The sequence below is a fragment of the Pipistrellus kuhlii genome, unplaced genomic scaffold, assembly GCF_014108245.1.
Source record: "Pipistrellus kuhlii isolate mPipKuh1 unplaced genomic scaffold, mPipKuh1.p scaffold_m20_p_6, whole genome shotgun sequence".
NCBI classification, from domain to species: Eukaryota; Metazoa; Chordata; class Mammalia; order Chiroptera; family Vespertilionidae; genus Pipistrellus; species Pipistrellus kuhlii.
The window spans coordinates 54,473,892-54,494,933 of record NW_023425562.1 but is presented as its reverse complement, the minus strand read 5'-3'; the positions used below and the strand labels follow the sequence as shown (position 1 = coordinate 54,494,933).

General features: G+C 48.7%; 1 protein-coding gene across 2 annotated transcripts in view; it reads left to right on the top strand.

Moving 5' to 3' along the window:
- Nucleotides 1–21,042, top strand: part of HCK (HCK proto-oncogene, Src family tyrosine kinase) — a 40,553-nt gene that overhangs the window by 16,599 nt on the left and 2,912 nt on the right. The window contains exons 2-12 of one of the 2 annotated variants that reach the window (XM_045574726.1): nucleotides 1,085–1,202; nucleotides 4,811–4,853; nucleotides 5,441–5,540; nucleotides 6,496–6,594; nucleotides 7,523–7,626; nucleotides 8,201–8,350; nucleotides 8,680–8,829; nucleotides 10,211–10,390; nucleotides 11,394–11,470; nucleotides 17,753–17,906; nucleotides 19,377–19,508. In XM_045574726.1, the coding sequence (XP_045430682.1) occupies nucleotides 1,086–1,202; nucleotides 4,811–4,853; nucleotides 5,441–5,540; nucleotides 6,496–6,594; nucleotides 7,523–7,626; nucleotides 8,201–8,350; nucleotides 8,680–8,829; nucleotides 10,211–10,390; nucleotides 11,394–11,470; nucleotides 17,753–17,906; nucleotides 19,377–19,508 (1,306 nt within the window). In that variant the 5' untranslated portion in view covers nucleotide 1,085. Of the gene's footprint in view, nucleotides 1–1,084; nucleotides 1,203–4,810; nucleotides 4,854–5,440; nucleotides 5,541–6,495; nucleotides 6,595–7,522; nucleotides 7,627–8,200; nucleotides 8,351–8,676; nucleotides 8,830–10,210; nucleotides 10,391–11,393; nucleotides 11,471–17,752; nucleotides 17,907–19,376; nucleotides 19,509–21,042 lie in introns of both variants that reach the window. The other variant, XM_036419279.2, reaches the window with a different exon arrangement.

The window sequence follows — 21,042 nt, the reverse complement described above, 5'->3', positions numbered from 1 at the left end:
ATAAAGAAATATATAGAGCCCTAACTGGTTTAGCTCAGTGGATAGAGCGTCGGCCTGCGGACTCAAGGGTCCCAGGTTTGATTCTGGTCAAGGACATGTACCGTGGTTGCGGGCACATCCCCAGTAGGAGGTGCGCAAGAGGCAGCTGATCGATGTTTCCCTCTCCACGATGTTTCTAACTTTCTACCCCTCTCCCTTCCTCTCTGTAAATATATTTTAAAAGAAAGAAATATATATATATATATATATATATATATATATATATATATATATATATATTTGCTGAGTAAATGAATGCATGAATGATCAGATTAAATCAATGAAACAAAAGGAGAGAGACCTATTATGAAGCGATCATAAAATAACCATAGGAACCTGTTATAAAACAATCATAAAATGGTGCCTTGAATGTTACTTAGCTGGAATGTATGAGCCACATTACAGGATTGATCTTTGCCACCTAATAGAAAATGGTAATGTATTAGATAATAACAGTATATTATAGTTTTACTTTCCTGTTTGCCTGAGCCTGATGCTGTGCTGAGTGTCTGTCTGCCCACATGCTTTCTCTCCTCCTTCCAACCCCCTGCAGTAGGTGGTGTTATCTGCTCCCTTTGCTGACAGGGAACTGAGATGGGAGCAGCGGGAATGAGGAGTGAGGTGAGGGTAGTGTTGAGCAGCCTTGGGTCACCTCGGTCTTTCTGAGCCCTGAGCTGGCTGTGCCTACCACCCACTCTGTCCCCACACTCTACTCATTGAATTTCAACGATCCTCACGATTTAGTCTCTAAATATACTCGCCATAGTAAGGGTCCCTCATAGCATGACTGTAAAAACGTGTCCGCTCTGTGTTGTGCATGGTTGACATGGACATGAAGAAGCCCAGAGATGGCAAGGACAGAGCGAGCTCCGTGTGGCAAGTGGGGGGTGGGGGGTGGGGGTGGGGAGCGGGGCTGACAAGGGAGGGGTGATGGGGAAGGAGAGGAGAAGCCAGCCTGGGGGCAGAGTGCCTGGGACCCAGCATCAGAGACTCCCCTGCCTGGCCTCAGGGCCAGCAGGGCTCACCTCCCTTCTCTCTGCCGCAGGATGGGGTGCGTGAAGTCCAAGTTCCTCCGGGACAGAGGCAAGGTCTCGAAAAGCGAGGCCTGTGCCAACCCACACAGCCCGTTGTATGTGCCAGATCCCACGTCCACAGGCAAGCGGGTGAGTGGGGGAGGAGGGGGGGGGCTGCCCTGTGCTGCTTCAACAGCCTCCTGTTTTCCCAAGTGTGAGCAGGCATGTGTGGGGTGAAATGGGACTGACCAGTCTCCAGAAGCCTCCTACCTAACTCTCCAGCACACGTCTGCACTGAGCACCCAGGGCTAGGACGTCACTTCTTCTTTTTTCTTTTTTTAAATCCTCACCCGGGGATATTTTCCTATTGATTTTTCACCCATTGATTTTTTTTAGAGAGAGAGAAAGTCAGAGAAATATTGACGTGAGAGAACACATCAGTGTGTTGCCTCTTATACCAGCCCTGACCAGGGCCTGGGCCAGGGAGGAGCCTGCAACCAAGGTACATGCCCTTGATTAGAATTGAACCCAGGACCCTTCAGTCTGCAGGCCGATCCTTATCCACTGAGCCAAACCGGCTAGGGCCAAGGACGTCACTTCTTCTTCTTCTTTTTTTTTTTTAAATATATATATATTTTATTAATTTTCCACAGAGAGGAAGGGAGAGGGATAGAGAGCTAGAAACGTTGATGAGAGAGAAACATCGACCAGCTGCCTCTTGCACACCCGCAACTGGGAATGTGCCCGCAACCAATGTACATGCCCTTGACCGGAATCGAACCTGGGACCTTTCAGTCCCCAGACCAACGCTCTATCCACTGAGCCAAACCGGTTTTGGCAGACGTCACTTCTTATCCTGCCACGCGGCCTGGGCTGCAGTGACCAGATCCCAGGGAACAGGCCTCAAGCCCAGGAAGTAGCAGAAACTGAACACAATGAGTGACCAGCAAGTAACAACAGCGGCTGAAGTAATGGCAGTGAGGATACTATCAAGGTTCCTAGCAATGGCTGTAGTAACGGTAACTGCTCTACTCCCATTGCTAAATACCCGTGGGAGTGTAGCAGCAAAAAGACAAGTGTAGCCAAAACCGGTTCGGCTCAGTGGATAGAGCGTCGATCTGCGGACTGGAAGTTCCCAGGTTCGAGGGCATGTACATTGGTTGCGGGCACATCCCTGGTGTGGGGTGTGCAAAAGGCAGCTGGTCGATGTCTCTCTTCCATCAATGTTTCTAGCTCTCTCCTCTCCCTTCCTCTCTGTAAAAAATCAATTATATATCAATATATATCAATATATATATCAATATATATATCAATATATATAAAAGACAGGTGTAACACTGGCAGAGGTATGGACTTACATTTGTCCAGAGCTTACCCGGAGCCAAGCACTCTCCTGAGTGCTTTATAGTTATTATATTAACACCTTTACTCCCCACAATAATCTCATTGTGGGTCACAATTTTCACTACACCCATTTTACAGAGGAGCCGCAGGTTAAACAATCTGCCAAAAGCCACGTGGTGAATAAGAAGGAAGACCAGGATTTAGACTTGGCTCATGCCACTTCCAAAGTGTCAGCAGTAGGAGCGGAAGTAGCAGAGGCAGAAGCTGAGTGCTAACGGTCAGAGCAGCAGCAATGGCGGTAATAGTGTGGGCAATGGTGGCAGAAGTAGTTAGGGTAACAGCACCACTAGGAAGGGTAGTTGCCACAGTGATATCAGAGGGAGGTAACAGTAGTGATCGTGCTGGCAACCATAACAATACTGGTAATGAGATGACAGTAGTAATAGCAGCAGCAACAGTTATACTAACGGAGACTATTTTTGAACACCTACTGTGTTCCAGGCACCGAGTGAGGTGTTTCCACATCACTAATCCTCACCAAAAGCTGTGAGGAAGGAGTTCTGACACTTTACAGCCAGGGTGACTAGGGCTTACAGTGGTTCAGTGACTCCTTAGGGTCACAGGGCTGGGCAGAGGGAGCGCCTTCTACCCTGAAGGCTGGGTTCTCTCTCCTTCCGGGCTCCTTGAGTCCAACCCCTTCCCGGAGGCTGCCTTAGAAAGCTCAGAGGCAGAGGTGTCCGCCTTCACCTGCACCCTTAGAAGGACAGTCTAGCTGAAACCGGTTTGGCTCAGTGGATACAGCGTGGGCCTGCAGATTGAAAGGTCCCAGGTTCGATTCCAGTCAAGGGCATGTACCTTGGTTGCAGGCACATCCCCAGTAGGGGGCGTGCAAGAGGCAGTTGATCGATGATTCTCTCTCATTGATGTTTCTAACTCTCTATCATTCTCTCTTTCTCTCTGTAAAAAATCAATAGAATATATTATTTAAAAAAGGACAGTCTATTACCCCACCCCACCCCACTCCTTGTTCCCAAACCTGCCCCTCAGCCCGCTCCAAACACACCCACCCCCTTTGCCATGCCAGCCTGTGGAGGTTGAAGGCAAAGATCTTACCCTAACCCACTTGTTTCTTCCACATCTTCTTGCTTGTACCATGGCTTCCTGGCCTCTCTCCAGCCTGCTGGCCCTTTGCCGGGCATGATGTCTGGACATGAGAGAGTCGTAGAAGGGTCACCTCCCTCCCTCTGGCACGACCTCTTTTGAAACAGCCTGAGGTGACGTGAGCTTCTCACACGGGTGACGTCCTAAGCTGACATCCTAGACCCTGACCGCTCCTGGGTCTGCTCCCCTCCGGCCTACCTCACCGGGGCCCGTGCTGTGGCTCTCCGAGGCCCTCCAGCTTGTCCCCGATGGGAAGTGGAGGGTTTTCTCCCTCCAGTTTTTGGTTGTCCTCTCTGAGCATCAGATTTAAGGGATTCTATATTCAGCCACTCAGAGTTCCCAGGTCAAATCAGTTTGGGAAACTGACCAGATCAGGCTCCTCCCCTGGAAAAGTCGGGGCTTTTATGACTCTTGGCAGCGGGCCTGGGGCTCTCCCAGAAGAGGGTTATACTTCACCGTGTTTCCCAAACCCGGTTCTTTAAATGACTGTTTATCTAAGCACGTGACACACAAAGGCATTCCCCTCGGAAAGAAAAGTCACACATTACAGTTAACGCTACAGTTGCCTCTGACCAAAGACCCCTCCCCAGCGGTCTCATCCCTCTCCCCAGAGGCATCCACGATGGCCAGCGTGGTGAGGACCCTCGCGAACCTTTGCCGTGAACATGCACTCACACGTACATAGTGTGTGTCCTCACGAAGTGTTTAGGGAGGGTGTGTATGCATTTCATGTCAGTGTATCCTGTTCTGAAGAACTAGCCTTGTTCACTCAACAATACATCGTTCAGGCTTAGTTGTGTCAGGAAGGAGGCTCGGCCTCCCTCTGACAAGGGCTGCTTAGAGCGCGGCCGTGTGGCTGCCAATTCCCCTGGAGACAGACACTGAGCTTCCTTCGCTTACATCTGGGAGCCTTTCCTCACAGAGCATGTTGGGGGGCCAGGGTTTCTTCAAACACGCCTTGGAAAACATGGGCCTGGACCAACCCCCCTCACTGTACGTCGAGGGGAAGAGCCAGGCCAGTGTCCCCCAGGATGTCCAAAGCCAAGGGCAGAGCCCACAGCTCCAGATCCTTGTCGTGGCTATAGCCCATGTGCCGTGGGACCTCAGGCATGTCCTCTGCCCTCTCTGGGCCTCCTCCCAGGACACACAGGGCTGGGCTAAGAGGCCTGGGGGTATCCCTTTTTTGACACAGGCCTTCTGTGGCTCCCCGCACATTATTGGCTTCATCCCCTTCTCTTATTTCTTCCCCACAGCGGCCTGACACCAACAACGGCAACCCCCCAGGGTCCACGGAGGGTAAGTATCTGGCGAATGCGTGCGGTGCACTCTGGTGTTCTGTAGAGGTTGAGGTTAGGTTCTCAGTCAGAGCTTGAGGCAAAGGTTCATCAAAACCACCCTTGAGCCCTGACCGGTTTGGGTCAGTGGATAGAGCATCAGCCTGCGGACTCAAGGGTCCCAGGTTCGATTCCGGTCAAGGGCATGTACCTTGGTTGCGGGCATATCCCTAGTAGGGAGTGTGCAGGAGGCAGCTGGTCAATGTTTCTCTCTCATCGATGTTTCTAACTCTCTATCCTTCTCCCTTCATCTCTGTAAAAAATCAATAAAATACATTAAAAAAAAAAAAACTTGAAAATCCCCTAAATTGCCACCCACATCCTTCGTACAGGCTGTTTTGTTTCTATATAGCACTGTTTGATAACATGAACAAACCACTGTTAGCTTTAAACTGTAGAATCGCACCCAGCATGGCAAGATGCTTACTTATACAGACAGACACATCAGGGGGTCCAGGGCTGGGTGCCAGGGGTTGGAAGGGAACCCCCCAGGGCGGTTGGGGTGCTCGGATAAAGCCTCCCTGCCCCCCGTGTCTCTCGTCCCCGCAGGTTCTAAGGACACCATCGTGGTTGCCCTGTATGACTACGAGGCCATTCACCATGAGGACCTCAGCTTCCAGAAGGGAGACCAGATGGTGGTCCTGGAGGAGTGAGTCCTCATCCCCTCCCCCGAGACCTCCCTGCCCCCAATACCCAGTACACTCTGTTCTGTCCTTCAGTCAAGACCCTTAGGCTAGGGCAGTGGTCGGCAAACTCATTAGTCAACAGAGCCAAATGTCAACAGTACAACGATTGAAATTTCTTTTGAGAGCCACATTTCTTAAACTTCTTCTAATGCCACTTCGTCAAATAAACTCGCCCAGGCCATGGTATTTTGTGGAAGAGCCACACTCAAGGAGCCAAAGAGCCGCATGTGGCTCGCGAGCCGCCGTTTGCCGACCACTGGACTAGGGTATATGTGACTGATGAGAATAGACCTGATTGTAAAAGAGGAGGAAGGGCTGAAGGCACAATAAAGGGGCTTGTGCGCTTACTAACGGCTCCCACCCGGGCAAGGAGGAACGGCTCAGAGAGCTTCCCAGGGAAGCCTTCCTCAGGCTCCTGTGACCCAGCTGCAAGCTGACCTGTGGGCCAGACCCTGAGGAGGAGACTTTGCACGCAGAAATCTTTGGATTTCTGAGTTTGCTGCCTTGAATCTCCTCCAGTTTCACCATCAGCGAGTGTAGTGTCCAGTATGGGGGGAGGTGGGGCCCCAAAATGGCAGTGGTTATGCTTGGTCAGACTCCTGAGCCCACTCCCTCTGGCTCTTGGCCGCAGCTGAACCCCTAGAGCCAGCCATGGGCACAGGGCCCCACCGCAGGTGTGGCTAGGAAGGCCAAGGCCGCAAGACCAGGGAGCAATAGTGGGGCCACAGATCTAGGTCTGTAGGCTGTGAGTGCAGGGACAAACCTTGATTTCAGGCCGTCAGATGCGCAGTGGGGACTGTTGTAAAGATCCGTACCCCTAATCATGGGTATGCAGGGGGTACTCCAGGCCAAAGCTGAGGGCCCAAGAGGACTAGGGAAGTCCTGCCCACTGACCCCTTTGCTCCCTCCTGCTCTTAGGTCTGGGGAATGGTGGAAGGCTCGGTCCCTGGCCACCCGGAAAGAGGGCTACATCCCAAGCAACTACGTTGCCCGCGTTGACTCTCTGGAGACAGAGGAGTAAGTCTTCTATTTCCCTGCCCTCCAGAAGAAAGCGTGAGCAAGGCCGGCCTTGTTCCTGCCTCAGGGCCTTTGCACGCCCTACCTCACCTACCTGGCATTCTCTTCCTGGGGCTCTTTGCGTGGCTGGCTCCTTCTCCTCATCTTTCGGGACTCAGAGGGGCCTTCTCTGACCACCCTGTCCAAAGCAGGTCCCCTTTGTGACTTTCCCTCTCATTCCCCTTTCCACGCTTCTCACTAGCATTTCTTCCTTGTGCAAGATCTGCGAGGTAACTTCCCAGGGGTGGGATTGCCGGGGAGATGGTTCTTACTAAATATCCTGCTTGACTCTGTCACCATGGCAGGAATCATTTTACAAAATGGAATCAAAGGAGGTTGGGGGAGGGAGCACCATGTAGCACGGTGGTTAAGAGTGTGGGCTCTAGAGTCAGACTGCCTGGATTTGAAGTGTGGCTCCACCACTTTCCAGCTGTGTGATGCCAGGCAAGTTACTTGCTCTCTCTGTTCCTCAGTTTCCTTATCTATAAAATGGGGATAATAAGGCCCTGACAGGAATGTTGTGTGCTCTTGTGAAATTTGCAGAAGATTTTGACCGCAGTTGGGTTAAGACATCTGTATTTTTACACTCAGCCTCTCTGTCCGTCACCTTACCGCTCTCACTGGGTGCTGTTGGAATGACCTCTGGGCATTTTGTATTTGTAAGGCTGTGTTCCCCAATGTTCGTAAGTTTCTGTCAGTCTCAGCAAGCTGGATTCAACCCTGGTCAAATGTCTATATTAATATGAAAAGAATCATTGTTTTTCCCAAAAGAGTCTTTGAGGAAAGTCAGCGCTGCAGGAAACCAGGCCCTTGGTACCCTGGTGGCCCTGTCAGTGGGACAGGACCGCCCGCCCAGGGCTCACACGCCGTCTCTTCCCCTTCCCACCAGGTGGTTCTTCAAGGGCGTCAGCCGGAAGGATGCAGAGCGCCAGCTTCTGGCCCCTGGCAACGTGCTGGGCTCCTTCATGATCCGCGACAGCGAGACCACCAAAGGTGACCCAGCAATCCCTATCTATCTATCTATCTATCTATCTATCTGTATGATGATGATGATGATGATGCTGGGCTCCTTCATGATCCGTGACAGCGAGACCACCAAAGGTGACCCAGCAATCCCTATCTATCTATCTATCTATCTATCTATCTATCTATCTGTATGATGATGATGATGATGATGATGAAGAAGAAGAAGAAGAAGACGACGACGACGACGACGACAGACAGCGTTTGCTGAGCGTTTACATCCTGACTGCTTCACAGGCATTACTTCTTTCAATTATCAGGCAATGTGATGAGATAGGGAGGTCTCACAACCAATCCCATTTTACAGATGAGGAAACTGAGGCACAGAGAAGTGATGCACTCACTTGTCCAAGGTCTCACAGCTGGACATGGAGAAGCCTGGACAAGAACCTGGCTGCCTGATTCCACAGCTCACTCTTACCCTTGTGCTCCACTGCCCGGCTGCCGGGATGGTGCCGGGGGTGGCTTTATAGGGGTGGCTTTGTCCGGAAGGGGTGCCTCGGGAGTGGCCGGACTCTGAGCAGTTTCTCTCTGACCGATGCAGGGAGCTACTCTTTGTCGGTGCGAGACTACGACCCCCAGCATCGGGACGCAGTGAAACATTATAAGATCCGGACCCTGGACAACGGGGGCTTCTACATCTCCCCACGGAACACCTTCAGCACGCTGCAGGAGCTGGTGGCCCACTACAAGAGTAAGTCCTGCCCAGGGCCTCACCCCAAGCAGGGTGGACCTGCCTCCCGGGAACCCGGGTCATGGTGCACTGTGCCCTCTGAGGCCTGCTGAGCTCTTTCTGACTCTCCCCGAATAGTTGCTGTGGATTCTCCTGGAATCCTAGGCCTGTTGAGAAGGAGGGCAGAGGTGGCATCTGGTCATGCTCTGCTCTCTGGGAATGTCCCTGATCATGGCAACCCCCCGGAGCAGTGGCCAACGCCGCCAAACGGGCAGGGAAGCCTCTGAGGGGAAGCCTCTGGCTGGCCGAGAGCTGGCCGCCCTCGCTGACACACAGCTCTGTTCCAGAAGGGAGTGACGGGCTCTGCCAGAAGCTGATGGTGCCTTGCGTGTCCGCCAAGCCCCAGAAGCCGTGGGAGAAAGATGCCTGGGAGATCCCGCGGGAGTCCCTCGAGCTGGAGAAAAAGCTTGGCGCCGGGCAGTTTGGGGAAGTCTGGATGGGTAAGGACCCCAGGCCAGAGGGTGGTGGGAAGGAGGGAGCAGGGAGGGCATCACTTCCAGGAAGAGCCCGAGACAGAGTGGGAATGCCACCAAGGGTCGAAGGGGAGATCTGAGTAACAACCACAAAGGAGCAATTCCTCTGAGAGCAAACCAAAGTGTCAATTCCTCTGAGAGCAAACCAAAGTGTCCCGCCATGCAAACACCCATGTACCTCTGCGGCCATTCACCTGGTGGAGTTAACAATGTCCTCCTGGGAAGCAGGAGTCCTAGATGAGGAATCTGCTCCGTGACGCAGAGCCACGAGGCCTACCAGTTGGGGGTGAGATCACCAAGGCCTCTTAGGATGATGGGAATTAAGAATGGGGAAATGCAGCCTGGAGATCTCCAGGGGAGTTCAGTGTTGGTAACTGTGTGCCTAGCACCATGCCAAGGTGTTGTGGGGCACCCATAAGGCATGCTCCACCCCTGCTGTCTGCCGCTAATAACTGGAGAACTGCAATGCCTGGTACAGCCGATTGTGTTCCCACCCACCATGTTTTGAAGACAATTTACAGAGTCGCAAACAAGTTAGTCCAAAAAAAAAAAAAATGTTTAAATACACATATTCCAACTATCCTTGTTGAGAGCCTGCTATATGCCAGGCACCTAATAGGAGGTTGTGGCAGAGAAAGTATGGAGAAGAAGGGAAGACAGGTCTGAGTAATGAGTTAGAAAACAAAACTATATTATATAAGGGTTTCTTCTTACTAAAGGAAGACCTCAGACTTGGATTAAAACTTCCTGGCAGCCAAGGCAAAAATGGAAACACAAGCAATTAAGAGATTTATGCCACCGAGTAGAAATGGGGTGAGGGAACATCACGTGGGACGTTCCTGGGGTGGGAGGGGTGGTTAGGTCCCTGAGGAGCTGAGTGACATGCAGGCTGACTGTACACAAAAGTCAAGGGGAGTTTGGTGGATGGTGAAGCTGGCAAGGTGGGCAAGGCCAGATCATGCCGGCCTTGTAGACCATGATGAAGCTGGTATTTATTTTGAGCGCCGTGTTAAGGTTAAAGCATTTTAAGAAGCGATGGTATATGTGAGAGGGAGAGACAAGGCAAAGTGGTCTGCGTGTACGAGGGACAGGATCTGAATCCCTTATAACAGCCTTTCAAAGGCAGGGCTTATCATTCCTACTTGGCAGAGGAGGAAACCAGAGATGAGGGAGGATACATGACTTGCCCAAGGGCGTACCGCTAGGAAGGCATGGACCATCCCTCTCAAGGGGCCACGTTGGGCACAGAAGACTTTGTGGAGGAGGCGGTTCTGCAGCTGGGCCTTCCTAGGCGGTGGGGGAAGAGCAGGGGCTCTGACCATCTTTCCTGCCTTCTCGCCCTCTCCAGCCACCTACAACAAGCACACCAAGGTGGCCGTGAAGACCATGAAGCCAGGGAGCATGTCTGTGGAGGCCTTCCTGGCCGAGGCCAACCTGATGAAAACGCTGCAGCACGACAAGCTGGTGAAGCTGCATGCTGTGGTCACGGAGGAGCCCATTTACATCATCACGGAGTTCATGGCCAAAGGTGCGGTGTCTGGGGGCTGGGGGTGCAGGCTGTGGCCCATACAAGTTCATTGAAGACTCAGAGGTCAGTTTGACCTGGTTCTTGCCCTCGAGATGCCCCAAGTCTGGCCAGGAGCTCTTCCCACAGGGATAAGCAGCCATTGCCCAGTCCTCTTGGTTAATGTGGTGAAATCATGTGAGGGGGGATGCCGGTGGGAGGGGAGCACAGGAAGCTACCAGGAGAGGGGAGTAGGGCAGACCCCCAATGGGTGATGGAAGAAGAGATGGATTTACTGTGTGCCTTAAAGGCCAGGGAGATTCTCCCTGTCGGCCATGTTCCCTGCCTGGGCCAATGGTCTGGAAAAGAGATTCCACAAAGCACCCGCTCCAGGCTGTCCCCATCCTGCTCACCCATGATCTAGAATTTCTCAGGGACTTTTTAAGGCCACCATTTCACAAACATTTTCAATCCCTGCCCATTTTTAAAAAATATTTTTATTGATTTCAGAGAGGAAGGGAGAGGGAGGGAGGGAGACAGAAACATCAATGATGAGAATCATTAATTGGCTGCCTCCTGCACACCCCTCCCCCAACCCCGCCTCAACTGGGGATGGAGCTGCAGCCCAGGCATGGGCTCTGACAGAGAATTGAACTGTGACCTCCTGGTCTAGAGGTCAATGCTCTACCACTGAGCCAAAGGCCGGTCAATACCTTCCCATTTTTTATTAATAGAAACATATCACCCAACCTCATTTAGTGTGATTTAAAAATCTCAAAACTTTTTTTCATTTTCTAATTACACAGTTACACCAGCCTTATAAGACCATAGCCCAAGTCGCCTGGGCTCAGAAAGCTATCTCAGTCAAAGAACCAGTCTAGCAGTCACAAAGTCACCTAAAAAACTCTCAGCTTATTTTTTCTCAAACACTAGGCATGGTAAACAGATGTTTTATTTAAATCCCTTACTCTGAACAATTTTACCCTAAGTAGTGAGAGAGCTCATTGTTGCTCCCCCTCCCTCACAGGAAGCCTGCTGGACTTCCTGAAAAGTAATGAAGGCAGCAAGCAGCCATTGCCAAAACTCATTGACTTCTCAGCCCAGGTGAGAGGCTAGTGGGGAAGCTGGGGGGAGGTGAGGGGAGGGTAATTCTTTATCAGCACAAACTTATTGACATGTTATAATAACAGCAACAATACTGGATAACATTATGTTGTTGTTGTTGTTGTTGTTAACCCTCGTCTGAGAATATTTCCCCCCACTAATTATTAGCGAGAGTGGAAAGGAGGGAGAGAAAAACATCAATGTGAGAGAGACCCATAGACTGGTTGCCTCCTACATGTGCCCCAATGGGAGCTGGGGATTGAACCTGCAACCCAAGAATTTGCCCTTGACCAGGAATCGAAATCCCAATCCTTTGGTGTACAGGCTGACCTCTAACCACTTAGAAACACTGGCCTAAGCACATTTATTGAGCACTCTGTATAAAAGTATACTTTTAAAATGTGTCTTACATGTACTAGCTCATTAAGTCCTCACCTCAGCTTTCTAGGATGGGATTTTTGTTATCTGTTCTTTTTTTAAAAATATGTTTTTATTGATTTTAGAAAGAGAGAAGTGAGAGGGAGAGAGAAACATCTATGTGAGAGAGAAACATCAAGATGCCGCCTCCTGCATGAATCCCTGACTGGGGGGTATGGGGGGGGGTGTGTGTGTGTGAGCCTGCCACCTGGGCATGTGGCCAGACCGGGAATTGAACTGGTGACCTTCCAGTGCTTGAGACAGTGCTCAACCAACTGAGCAACACCAGCCAAGCTGTTTACTATTCTTATGTAACAAAGCTTAGGAGCTTGAAACAATAATTTATTTCTCATTATCCTGTGGGTTGACTGGAGTTGGCTTTGTGGTTGTCCTGCTCCATGTGTTGAAACTGAGGTCACTCACATGCCTGTATTCTGCTGGCAGCTTGCCAAGGGCAAGACTGTCCATGGTGATGTCTCATCCTCTGGATTTTTTTTTTTCCATGTGGCACCACTCAGTAGTCCAGCCAGTGTTTGTGGTTTGGTGGCGAGGTCCCAATACAGAGTATACCAAGGGGCCAAACACTAATGTGCAAATGCCGATTGATTTAGCCTGCATGATGCTTGCTAATGTCTCATTGGCTAAGGTAAGTCATAGGGCTCTCAGCTCAGAGCCAGTGTGGAATGGGGCTGTCACCAATATAACAGTATAGCCACAGGATGGTAATTGTCATTACCTAAGAGAAACTTAAAGCATCGAGAAGATATATACAGATGAGGAAACTGAGGCCCAGTGGGGTTCAGTAGCTTGCCTAAGTTACTGTGTTCTTTTGATGGGTATGGCAGTGAACAAAATGGAAAGAATTGCTGTCCTCACAGAGCGAACAGTCCAGATGGGAAGACAGATATTAAATAACTGAATCTCTTCAAGAGCCATGACCCAAGAGGCCTGGCTCAATGTCAAAAGGATGTACTATCCAGCAAAATAATCATGTACACAAGTCACAGGAACACTTCTTAAAACCCCATCGTTCTCATCTTCCCTTCACGCTCTGCAGCTCCTCTCACCCTCAGTTGAGTGCTTTTTATTTCTGTCCTCTTTCATTCTTTCCCATTTGAGGGAAAACAGATAGGAAAGGGGAGCTATGGGCGTACACAGCTGGACTAGGAGCAACCCAAGGAGACTTCCCAGAGGAATTGGCCTCTGGGTTGAGTCCTGAAGAAGGAGTAGAAGTGAGTCTGATGAAGAGGAGAAGAAAGGGTGTTCTAGACCAAGGAAATGGCCTGTGCCAAAGCTCAAAGGGAAAACACAAGAACTGGGCCTGGTCAGCTGGGGCCTGGGGCTGGGAAAGATGAAGGGAGTGTGGTTTGCAGCCTGGAGCATATTAAGGGAGACCTGCACCAGGGCCTAGACCTGGACCTTCTGACGATGCCTAAGGCAGAGCCCATTTGAGTAGGCAAATCCTAGGTGTTGGGGGAGGTCAGAGGTATTAAAAAAAAGTCTTGCATTTCAGAGCCTGGAATGCCAGAGACATATGGAAATCAAGGCCTGGCATTTTGACTTTAATGGGCCCTGTTCCTAGAGAAACAGTAGTCCAGTGTGTGTTGCTAAATTATAGCCATTAAACTGGGAGAAACCTTGCTGGGTAAGGTCATCAACAGGTTCTTTGACTGAGACAGATTTCTGAGTCCAGGTGACTTGGGCTATGGTCTTATAAGGCTTGTATAACTGTGTAACCTTTTGGGCAAGAGCCACTCTGCTCCTTTCACAGATGGGAAAACAAAGCCAAGGGAGGAAAAGAGGCGCCAAGCCCTATGCATCCAGGAGCAGAGGTGACCTCAGGGTCCAGGGACAAGAAGGAGCCAACCTGGTCTTTGCCTCCAGTCCCAGAGTCAGATGAGCACAATGCTGGTTACCCGAGGCCTGTTGCCACCTGGCCGATGGCTTTGGATCCACTGTGGGTCTCAGTCTCTCCATTTGAACTGGACCACACCTGTGGTTTTCAAGTTCAGACGCTTTTTTATTTTATTTTTTAAGGCAGAATTCTGTTGGTCAATGAAATCGTATACAGTAGCTGAGTATTTCAAAATAGGTCAAACAGCTGTTCTGATTGTAAGGTGGGACCTCATATGTGGCCTTTCTTTTTCCCTCCTTCCCTATACATACTCCTACCCCACCCCTGGCTACCTTAAAGTATCAGTAGGATTCAGTTTGAAGGGCTAGAATATCCTACAGATGCTTCCCACTCTGATTCTGTGATTCCTTGAGAGAAACCCAAGTTCCAATGCCTGACATCATGGCAGCCCATTTGTTGGTCATGAAATCTCACCACCTAATCCACCCCCAATTCTTAGACCAGCCCTGAGCCCAGTAAACCTATCCCTTAATTCATTCCGTTAACAAAACCTTGAAAAGCAATACTTGTGTATTGGGCTTAGGAGTTGCATAGCATTTTGATTTTGATCTTAGCTCTGCCTGTGTAGCTTTGAGCAAGTTGGGTAACCTTTCTGAGTGCCACTTTCCTCAACAGAGAGCACTATTTGTCACCACTGAAGTAAATACTTAACATGCTAGAGACCATTCTTAGTTCTTGATGTAGGCTTGCAGATTTAATCCTTACTGAAGCCCTCAGAGGCAGGTTCTATTGTTGTCCCATTTTACAGAGAAGAAATGTGAGGCATAGAGGTTGAAATAGCTTGATGGGGCTCAAAAAGAACTGGCCCAATTCCAGAGGCACGTAGGCATCATCCCCTACTGTTCTATGTGGGTTTTGTCCTACCTGCCCCACTGAACTCATGTGAAAGTCAATAGCATGATGGTCTGCCAGTGGTAACTACCAGCATTAGTGCCTGCTCTGTGCTAAACAGATGGCCAAAAATTCCAGTAGATTAATGGCTAAGTGCATGGACCCTGAGCATGGTTGTTGGAATTTTAGTCCTGTTACTTATTTCTCTGGCTTCCAGCATTCTCACCTGTAAACACAGCTGATCAAAATAGTGCCTCCCCTAAAGCAGAGAATACTATTTGTTAAGTATCATCTTATAATCTATGTAGAAGGCTAATATGCTAAGTCCATCCAGCTAATGACATCACGTATGGATGCCTGGCTTCCTCTCCCTGGGGACTAGCCTCCTTGCAGTTTCTTCATCCCAGGAACACGACTTGCTTTATAGCCAGATGCAAACATTTTACACTTTTTAAAATATATTTTATTATTTTTTTACAGAGAGAAAGGGAGAGGGATACAGAGTTAAAAACATCGACGAGAGAGAAACATTGATCAGCTGCCTCCTGCACACTCCCTACTGGGTATGTGCCTGTAACCAAGGTACACAGCCTTGACCAGAATCAAACCTAGGACCCTTGAGTCCACAGACCAACGCTCTATTCACTGAGCCAAACTGGCTAGGGCCAAATATTTTACATGTTAACCAAATGTCTGTGCAGCGTTTTCCTGTGCCTCATCTCATTTGATCCTCACAGAAGTCCTGGAGTAGGTAGATAGGAGACTCGGTGGAATTCTATTTTTATTAGCCAGAAAACGGAGATTGAGAAAGCTTAGACTCTTGATTTGACTGAAAAGAAGTAAGAAATGGTGGACCTTGAAAATGACTTCAGGTTTTCTCATTGCACAGAATATAGTCAAATATTGCTGCAGTTAAATATTTTACCCTTCGTTCTCCCTGCGTGATCTACAATAATAAAGTGCTCTGTGTTGATATTTACTGCTGTGTTGCTGACAATTACCTGAAAGAGAAGTTGGGGTGCATAACTGGGCTGGAAAAAGTTCAACTAAATCAGAAAGCAGGTCTAATTAAGCAAGTATATTCTATATATACAATATATAAAAGGTTAAGTTGACTCACACATGCAAGATTCATATAAAGCTCTCACTGGGGCCAATCACACACGTGTGTTTCAATCTGTCATTGTCAATCATGAATTTGGTTGAGACTTCTATTATAGAGAAAGGGCGAATAGCAATATTAAAATATTTCTTCTAATTAATTTCCTTTCAATGTGCATGAATTTGTGCACCAGGCCACTAGTACATGAATAAACTATGATGTCTGCCATTAAGGTAATAACTGTTGTTAACTGTGCCTCTTTGGACTCCTTATACATTTCCCACACACACACCCAGGCAAGACCTGTCTTACCTGACTCCCTGACAGGCTATCCCAAACAAAATTTAAAAGTTTGGAGTTTTTGTTGGAAGGTCTGCAGCCTCAGACCTCAGTTTCAATAGTCATGGGTGCCCCCTCTTGTCCACTTCCGGTAAGTGCACTGTCCACTTTTCCTCCGACCTTGAGCAGGCTGGTGCACTGGTTTGGTCTGTCTGGCGAGGCCCCCTATCCCTTCCAAATAATCTCACCAGGTTACACCAGCTGCAGTCTTCCAGGACACTGGGGATCTGCAGTAATTAGAGGCAGCATGGTGCACTGGGATTGAGCACCCACAGACTGGTTTGAGTCTGACATTCAGAATTTTCTTGGTGCTATGATCTGGAAAACACAGATTGTGAAAGCACCTGACTCAAGAAGCATGAAGACCAGTTTGTAAATTACAAGTGCTGTTTAGAGGGTGTCTGAGAGTTAATAATAAACCTCTTTCTAAGGGTGAATGCACAACTATTCTATGTAAAAGATGTCTCTAAGGAAAAATACTACATTTTCCCATCAGAAACACCCAGGCCCCATTATGAATAAGAATCCTTAACACAGTCTAATTATTCACTTGGCAGCCATGATGACATTAAAATATACATCAGACAGCATCACATTCCTCCTCGAAGCCTTCTACTATCTTCACATCACACTCAGAATACAGTCCAACTTCCTCTCCAAGCCTACAAGGTCCTTCACAATCAACCACTTCTCTCTCAACTCCCCCCATGGTCCCTGTGGCAACTTCTTCTCAGCGACCTGTTCCACAAACATCCACGCTCATTCCTACCCCCAGGCCTTTGCACATGATGTTATTTCTGCCAGAACATTCTTATTTGACACGCTATCATCACTGAGATCTTCACCTCCTCAAAGCAGCCTTCCATGACCACTCATTCCAAAAGCCCTCTAGGTTTCCTCTCCTGTTACCCTCTTTATCCTTCCTTATGGTGCTTAATACCACCTACAGGGGTTTTGCCTGACTTAGCACATATTCAAGTAACATGTCTGGCACCCCCAAGACACTCAGTAGATATCTGTGAACAAATGAATTTTCCCTCGTGAGATTTGGGGATAAAGATGGCATAGGAGATACAGCAGAGCCCAGCTGGCATGGCTCAGTGATTGAGCATCAACTGTAAACCTTGAGGTCACGGTTCGATTTCCAGTCAGTGCACATGCCCGGGTTGTGGGCTTGATCCCTAGTGGGAGGTATTGCAGGAAGTGACCAATCAATGATTCTCTTTCATCATTGATGTTTCTATCTCTCTCCTTCTCTCTTCCTCTCTGAAATCAATAAAAATGTATTTTTTAAAAAGAGAGATACAGCATAATATGATGTGGGCCTAGATTGTCCCCAGAAAGAGTGTAGGGGAGGAAAGCTCTTCATAGTATCTGGTGTGAGTGGGTATACAGGTCCCGGAGAACAATGTCATTGCTTCTCCTCAAAGTGCTCTCCGGAACTCCCAGAACCCTAGAGAAGCCCCACACTAACTCAGGCCCTGCGGATCCTCCCAACCTGGAAGGGTAGACAGGGAAATGCCAGTCTGAGCTTAGGACTCTCCCACACAACAAGAAGGAGCTGGAACACATGTTTTCCTGTTTCCTCACACTTGGACACTCCTCTTCTGCCTTTGGGTGGAACTCATCTTGGGCTGGGCCAGATCTGAGGACAAGGATATCTCTGTTTTGGTTGTAGATTTCCGAAGGCATGGCTTTCATCGAGCAGAGGAACTACATTCACCGAGACCTCCGAGCCGCCAACATCCTGGTCTCTGCGACCCTGGTGTGTAAGATTGCTGACTTCGGCCTGGCGAGGGTCATCGAGGACAACGAGTACACGGCCCGGGAAGGTAGGGGATGCTGCCAAGGGACCCGTGGGGCCCACTTGGGTTGGTGGTGAGTGGTGAGAGCTGAGCCTGTGAAAGTGATCAGTAAATGCAAAGGTCGACCCCAGTATTTGCTATGTGTTATTCAACTTGACAGAGTCTTTCTGGACATAGTGTCCCCGCCCCGAACCCCCCAGAGACTCTGACTTAGATTAAGTTAGGTGTATACATGTTGAAATTAAGCGTAAGATCAACTTTACGGATAATAGGCAAAAACAGAGGAGTCCAGATGTCTATAAATAGGAGAATGAATATGTAACTTGTGGTATATTCATACAATATAATGTATGCAGCAATGAAAAATTACAAACCATTGCTACATGCAACAAAGTGGTTGACTCTCATAAACGTAATATCAAAATGAAAGGCATCAGACCAAGAAAGTAGATGTTGGACAGTTCCATTTATATAAAATTCTGAAACAAGCAAACTCCTGTATGAAAGTTCATAGAATCATTATTTGTAACAGCCAAAAAGCAGAAACAAACCAAATGTCCATCAACTGATAAACAGATAAACAAAATGTGGTCTATCCATACAATGGAATATCATTCATAAAGGAATGAGAGACATGCTACTCATGGGTAAACTTTCCAAGCATCATGTTAGTGAAAGAAGGCAGATACAAAGGTAACATATTACATGATTCCATCTATATGAAATGTTCAGAACAAGCAAATCTATAAAGAAAGTAGATTAATGATTGCCGAGGGCTGGGGTGGGAAAAAATTTCATGTTTGTTAGGACATGATAAAAACAATCTAAATTAAGGGCACCCACTAAAAGACTTAAGAGTAGACCGTATAATCTCTAAAACAGGAGAGGAAAACCAGGAATAAAGAAAATTCTCTCAATGTCAAAGAGGGAAGAAATGAAAAGAAAAAACAACAGCATTTTCAAAACTTGACCATGCACTCAGCTATAAAGTAGGCTCATCAAACTTCAGAGGACATGTATTCTTATAGAGCATATTCTCCAACCACAATGGAATTAAGATGGAAATCAATAACCAAGGATTAACTAAACCCATCCCAGACGAGGTGGAAGGAAAGAGTAGAACGGAGACACCCAGCGCCAGGGTGCTAAGGCATTCGCTGCAAACTGATGTCCTGCTGTCCCGAACATTTTGTGACCTCTAGGACGCCACTCCTCAGGAGGTGTAGGTTGCTGGGGTAACCGCTGAATTAACAAGGTGGCCTTGGGCAGTTGGCTACCCAGCCACACCCAGACCCTCTGCCCACTCCTCCCCACTTTAGCCATCTGTCCTCAGCATGGGCGTTCCTTGCTTCTAGAGGCCAGATGTAGATTTAGGGAAATTGCAGGTCTGCAGGGGGCAGATGTGGGCAGCTGTGCTGTCCTGTTCCCTCACCCCAGCAGAGACCTAGCCCACTGCTCCCCAGACCCTCCCCGACTCTGCTCTTTCCAACTCCGCAGGGGCCAAGTTCCCCATCAAGTGGACAGCTCCGGAAGCCATCAATTTTGGCTCCTTCACCATCAAATCAGACGTCTGGTCCTTCGGTATCCTGCTGATGGAGATCGTCACCTACGGCCGCATCCCATACCCAGGTAGTGAAGGGGCCTCCGCGCGGGGCTGCTTCCAGGGCCCAGGCTGGCTTTCTTCTCTTGTCCGTGTCCGTTCAGACTGAGTTCTTCGTCCTCCTCCCCAACCTGCCCGCACCTGCTCCATCTCAGTTAAAGGGATCACCATCCACCAGATTTCTTAAGCCTGAAATCTGGGGGTTTCCTCCGTCCTTCCTTTTCTCTCATGCCTTACCACATTCAAGCAGTCACAGGTTCTGGTATTTGACTCCAGAACACATCCCAAGTCTTCCCCTTCTAACTCCACGGTCTCCACTGCTCATCCCGGCCAACATCACCTCTCACCTCGATAACCAGCCTGCCTACCCAGCACCCTGCTTCTCCCCTGTCTCCTATAGGCCATTCTCTATGTTTAGCCAGAACAAGTTTTCTAAAATTGTGACTCAGATCTTGTCCCTTCTCCATCTCTAACTCTTCCATGCTCTCCCACAATTAGGACAAAATCCCAAACTTCTCATTATGCCTGTAGGTCTTGCATGATCCAGCCCCTGTCTACCTCTCCAGCTTCACTTTCTGTGGTATCCCACCATCCAGTCATCCAAAGTACCACACGTCCCCCCATGCTTCTCATTCAAAACACACTACCCTGTTTCCATCACACTTGGTAACCACGTGTTTGTTTAATATTTTCCCCATCAGACTCTGATCTCCGTGAGGCCAGAAATCATGTCTGTGTTCCTCACTGGTGTATCTGCACTGCCTACCTCTGTGTCCGCCACATTTGTAGGTGCTGCGGGTGTTCTCTCTCTTGATCTGAGTGGGGATTATAAGGTCTACCCATGTCGACAATGCATCGAGTTGTATAGGAAGGGTTTGTGTACTTTATTTCATGTTTGTTAGGACATGTGGATGCTTCCTAGCTGCTTGTGGAACAGACAAGTTTACCTACATGCCTGGGGGCAGCACCCTAGACTAAGTAGAACACAGGGGTATATAAAGATACACGCAACATACAGATTGCCTAGCACTCAGTAAATATTGTTGTGCTCTGTTCCTTTTTGGTTGGAACCTCTCCATGGGTATCCCTAGCCAAAACACTGGGAAAAGAGGACAAAGCAGATATAGAGAGTCTCATTTTTTTAATAAACCGTCCTGAATTTGAATGGTGTCCTCATCAACTATTACATTTTGACAAATTCACTTCACTTTTATCCCAGAGTTTTCACCTGTAAAAAAAAAACCATAGGTGTCCTATCCAGTAATGATATTTACCTTACACAAGTGGTTGTGAAGGTTAGGAACAAGAGATATAGACATGCCTTCCTTGTGTGAGGCTCCAGGATACAGTAAGAGACAAGGCCCCTGCTTGAAAGAGCTCACGGTCTAGCCTGAGCACACGCCAACCAGACACACACTCCCAAGGAGATCACTGCTGAGAAGAAAATGAAGCGGAGGCATTTAAGAGTGAGTGACCTGGAGCTCCTGTGGACAGGGAGTACCTGTCAGAGCAGGTCACATTTGAGCTGAGAAACAGCTGGGTGAGGATCTAGGGAAAAGATTT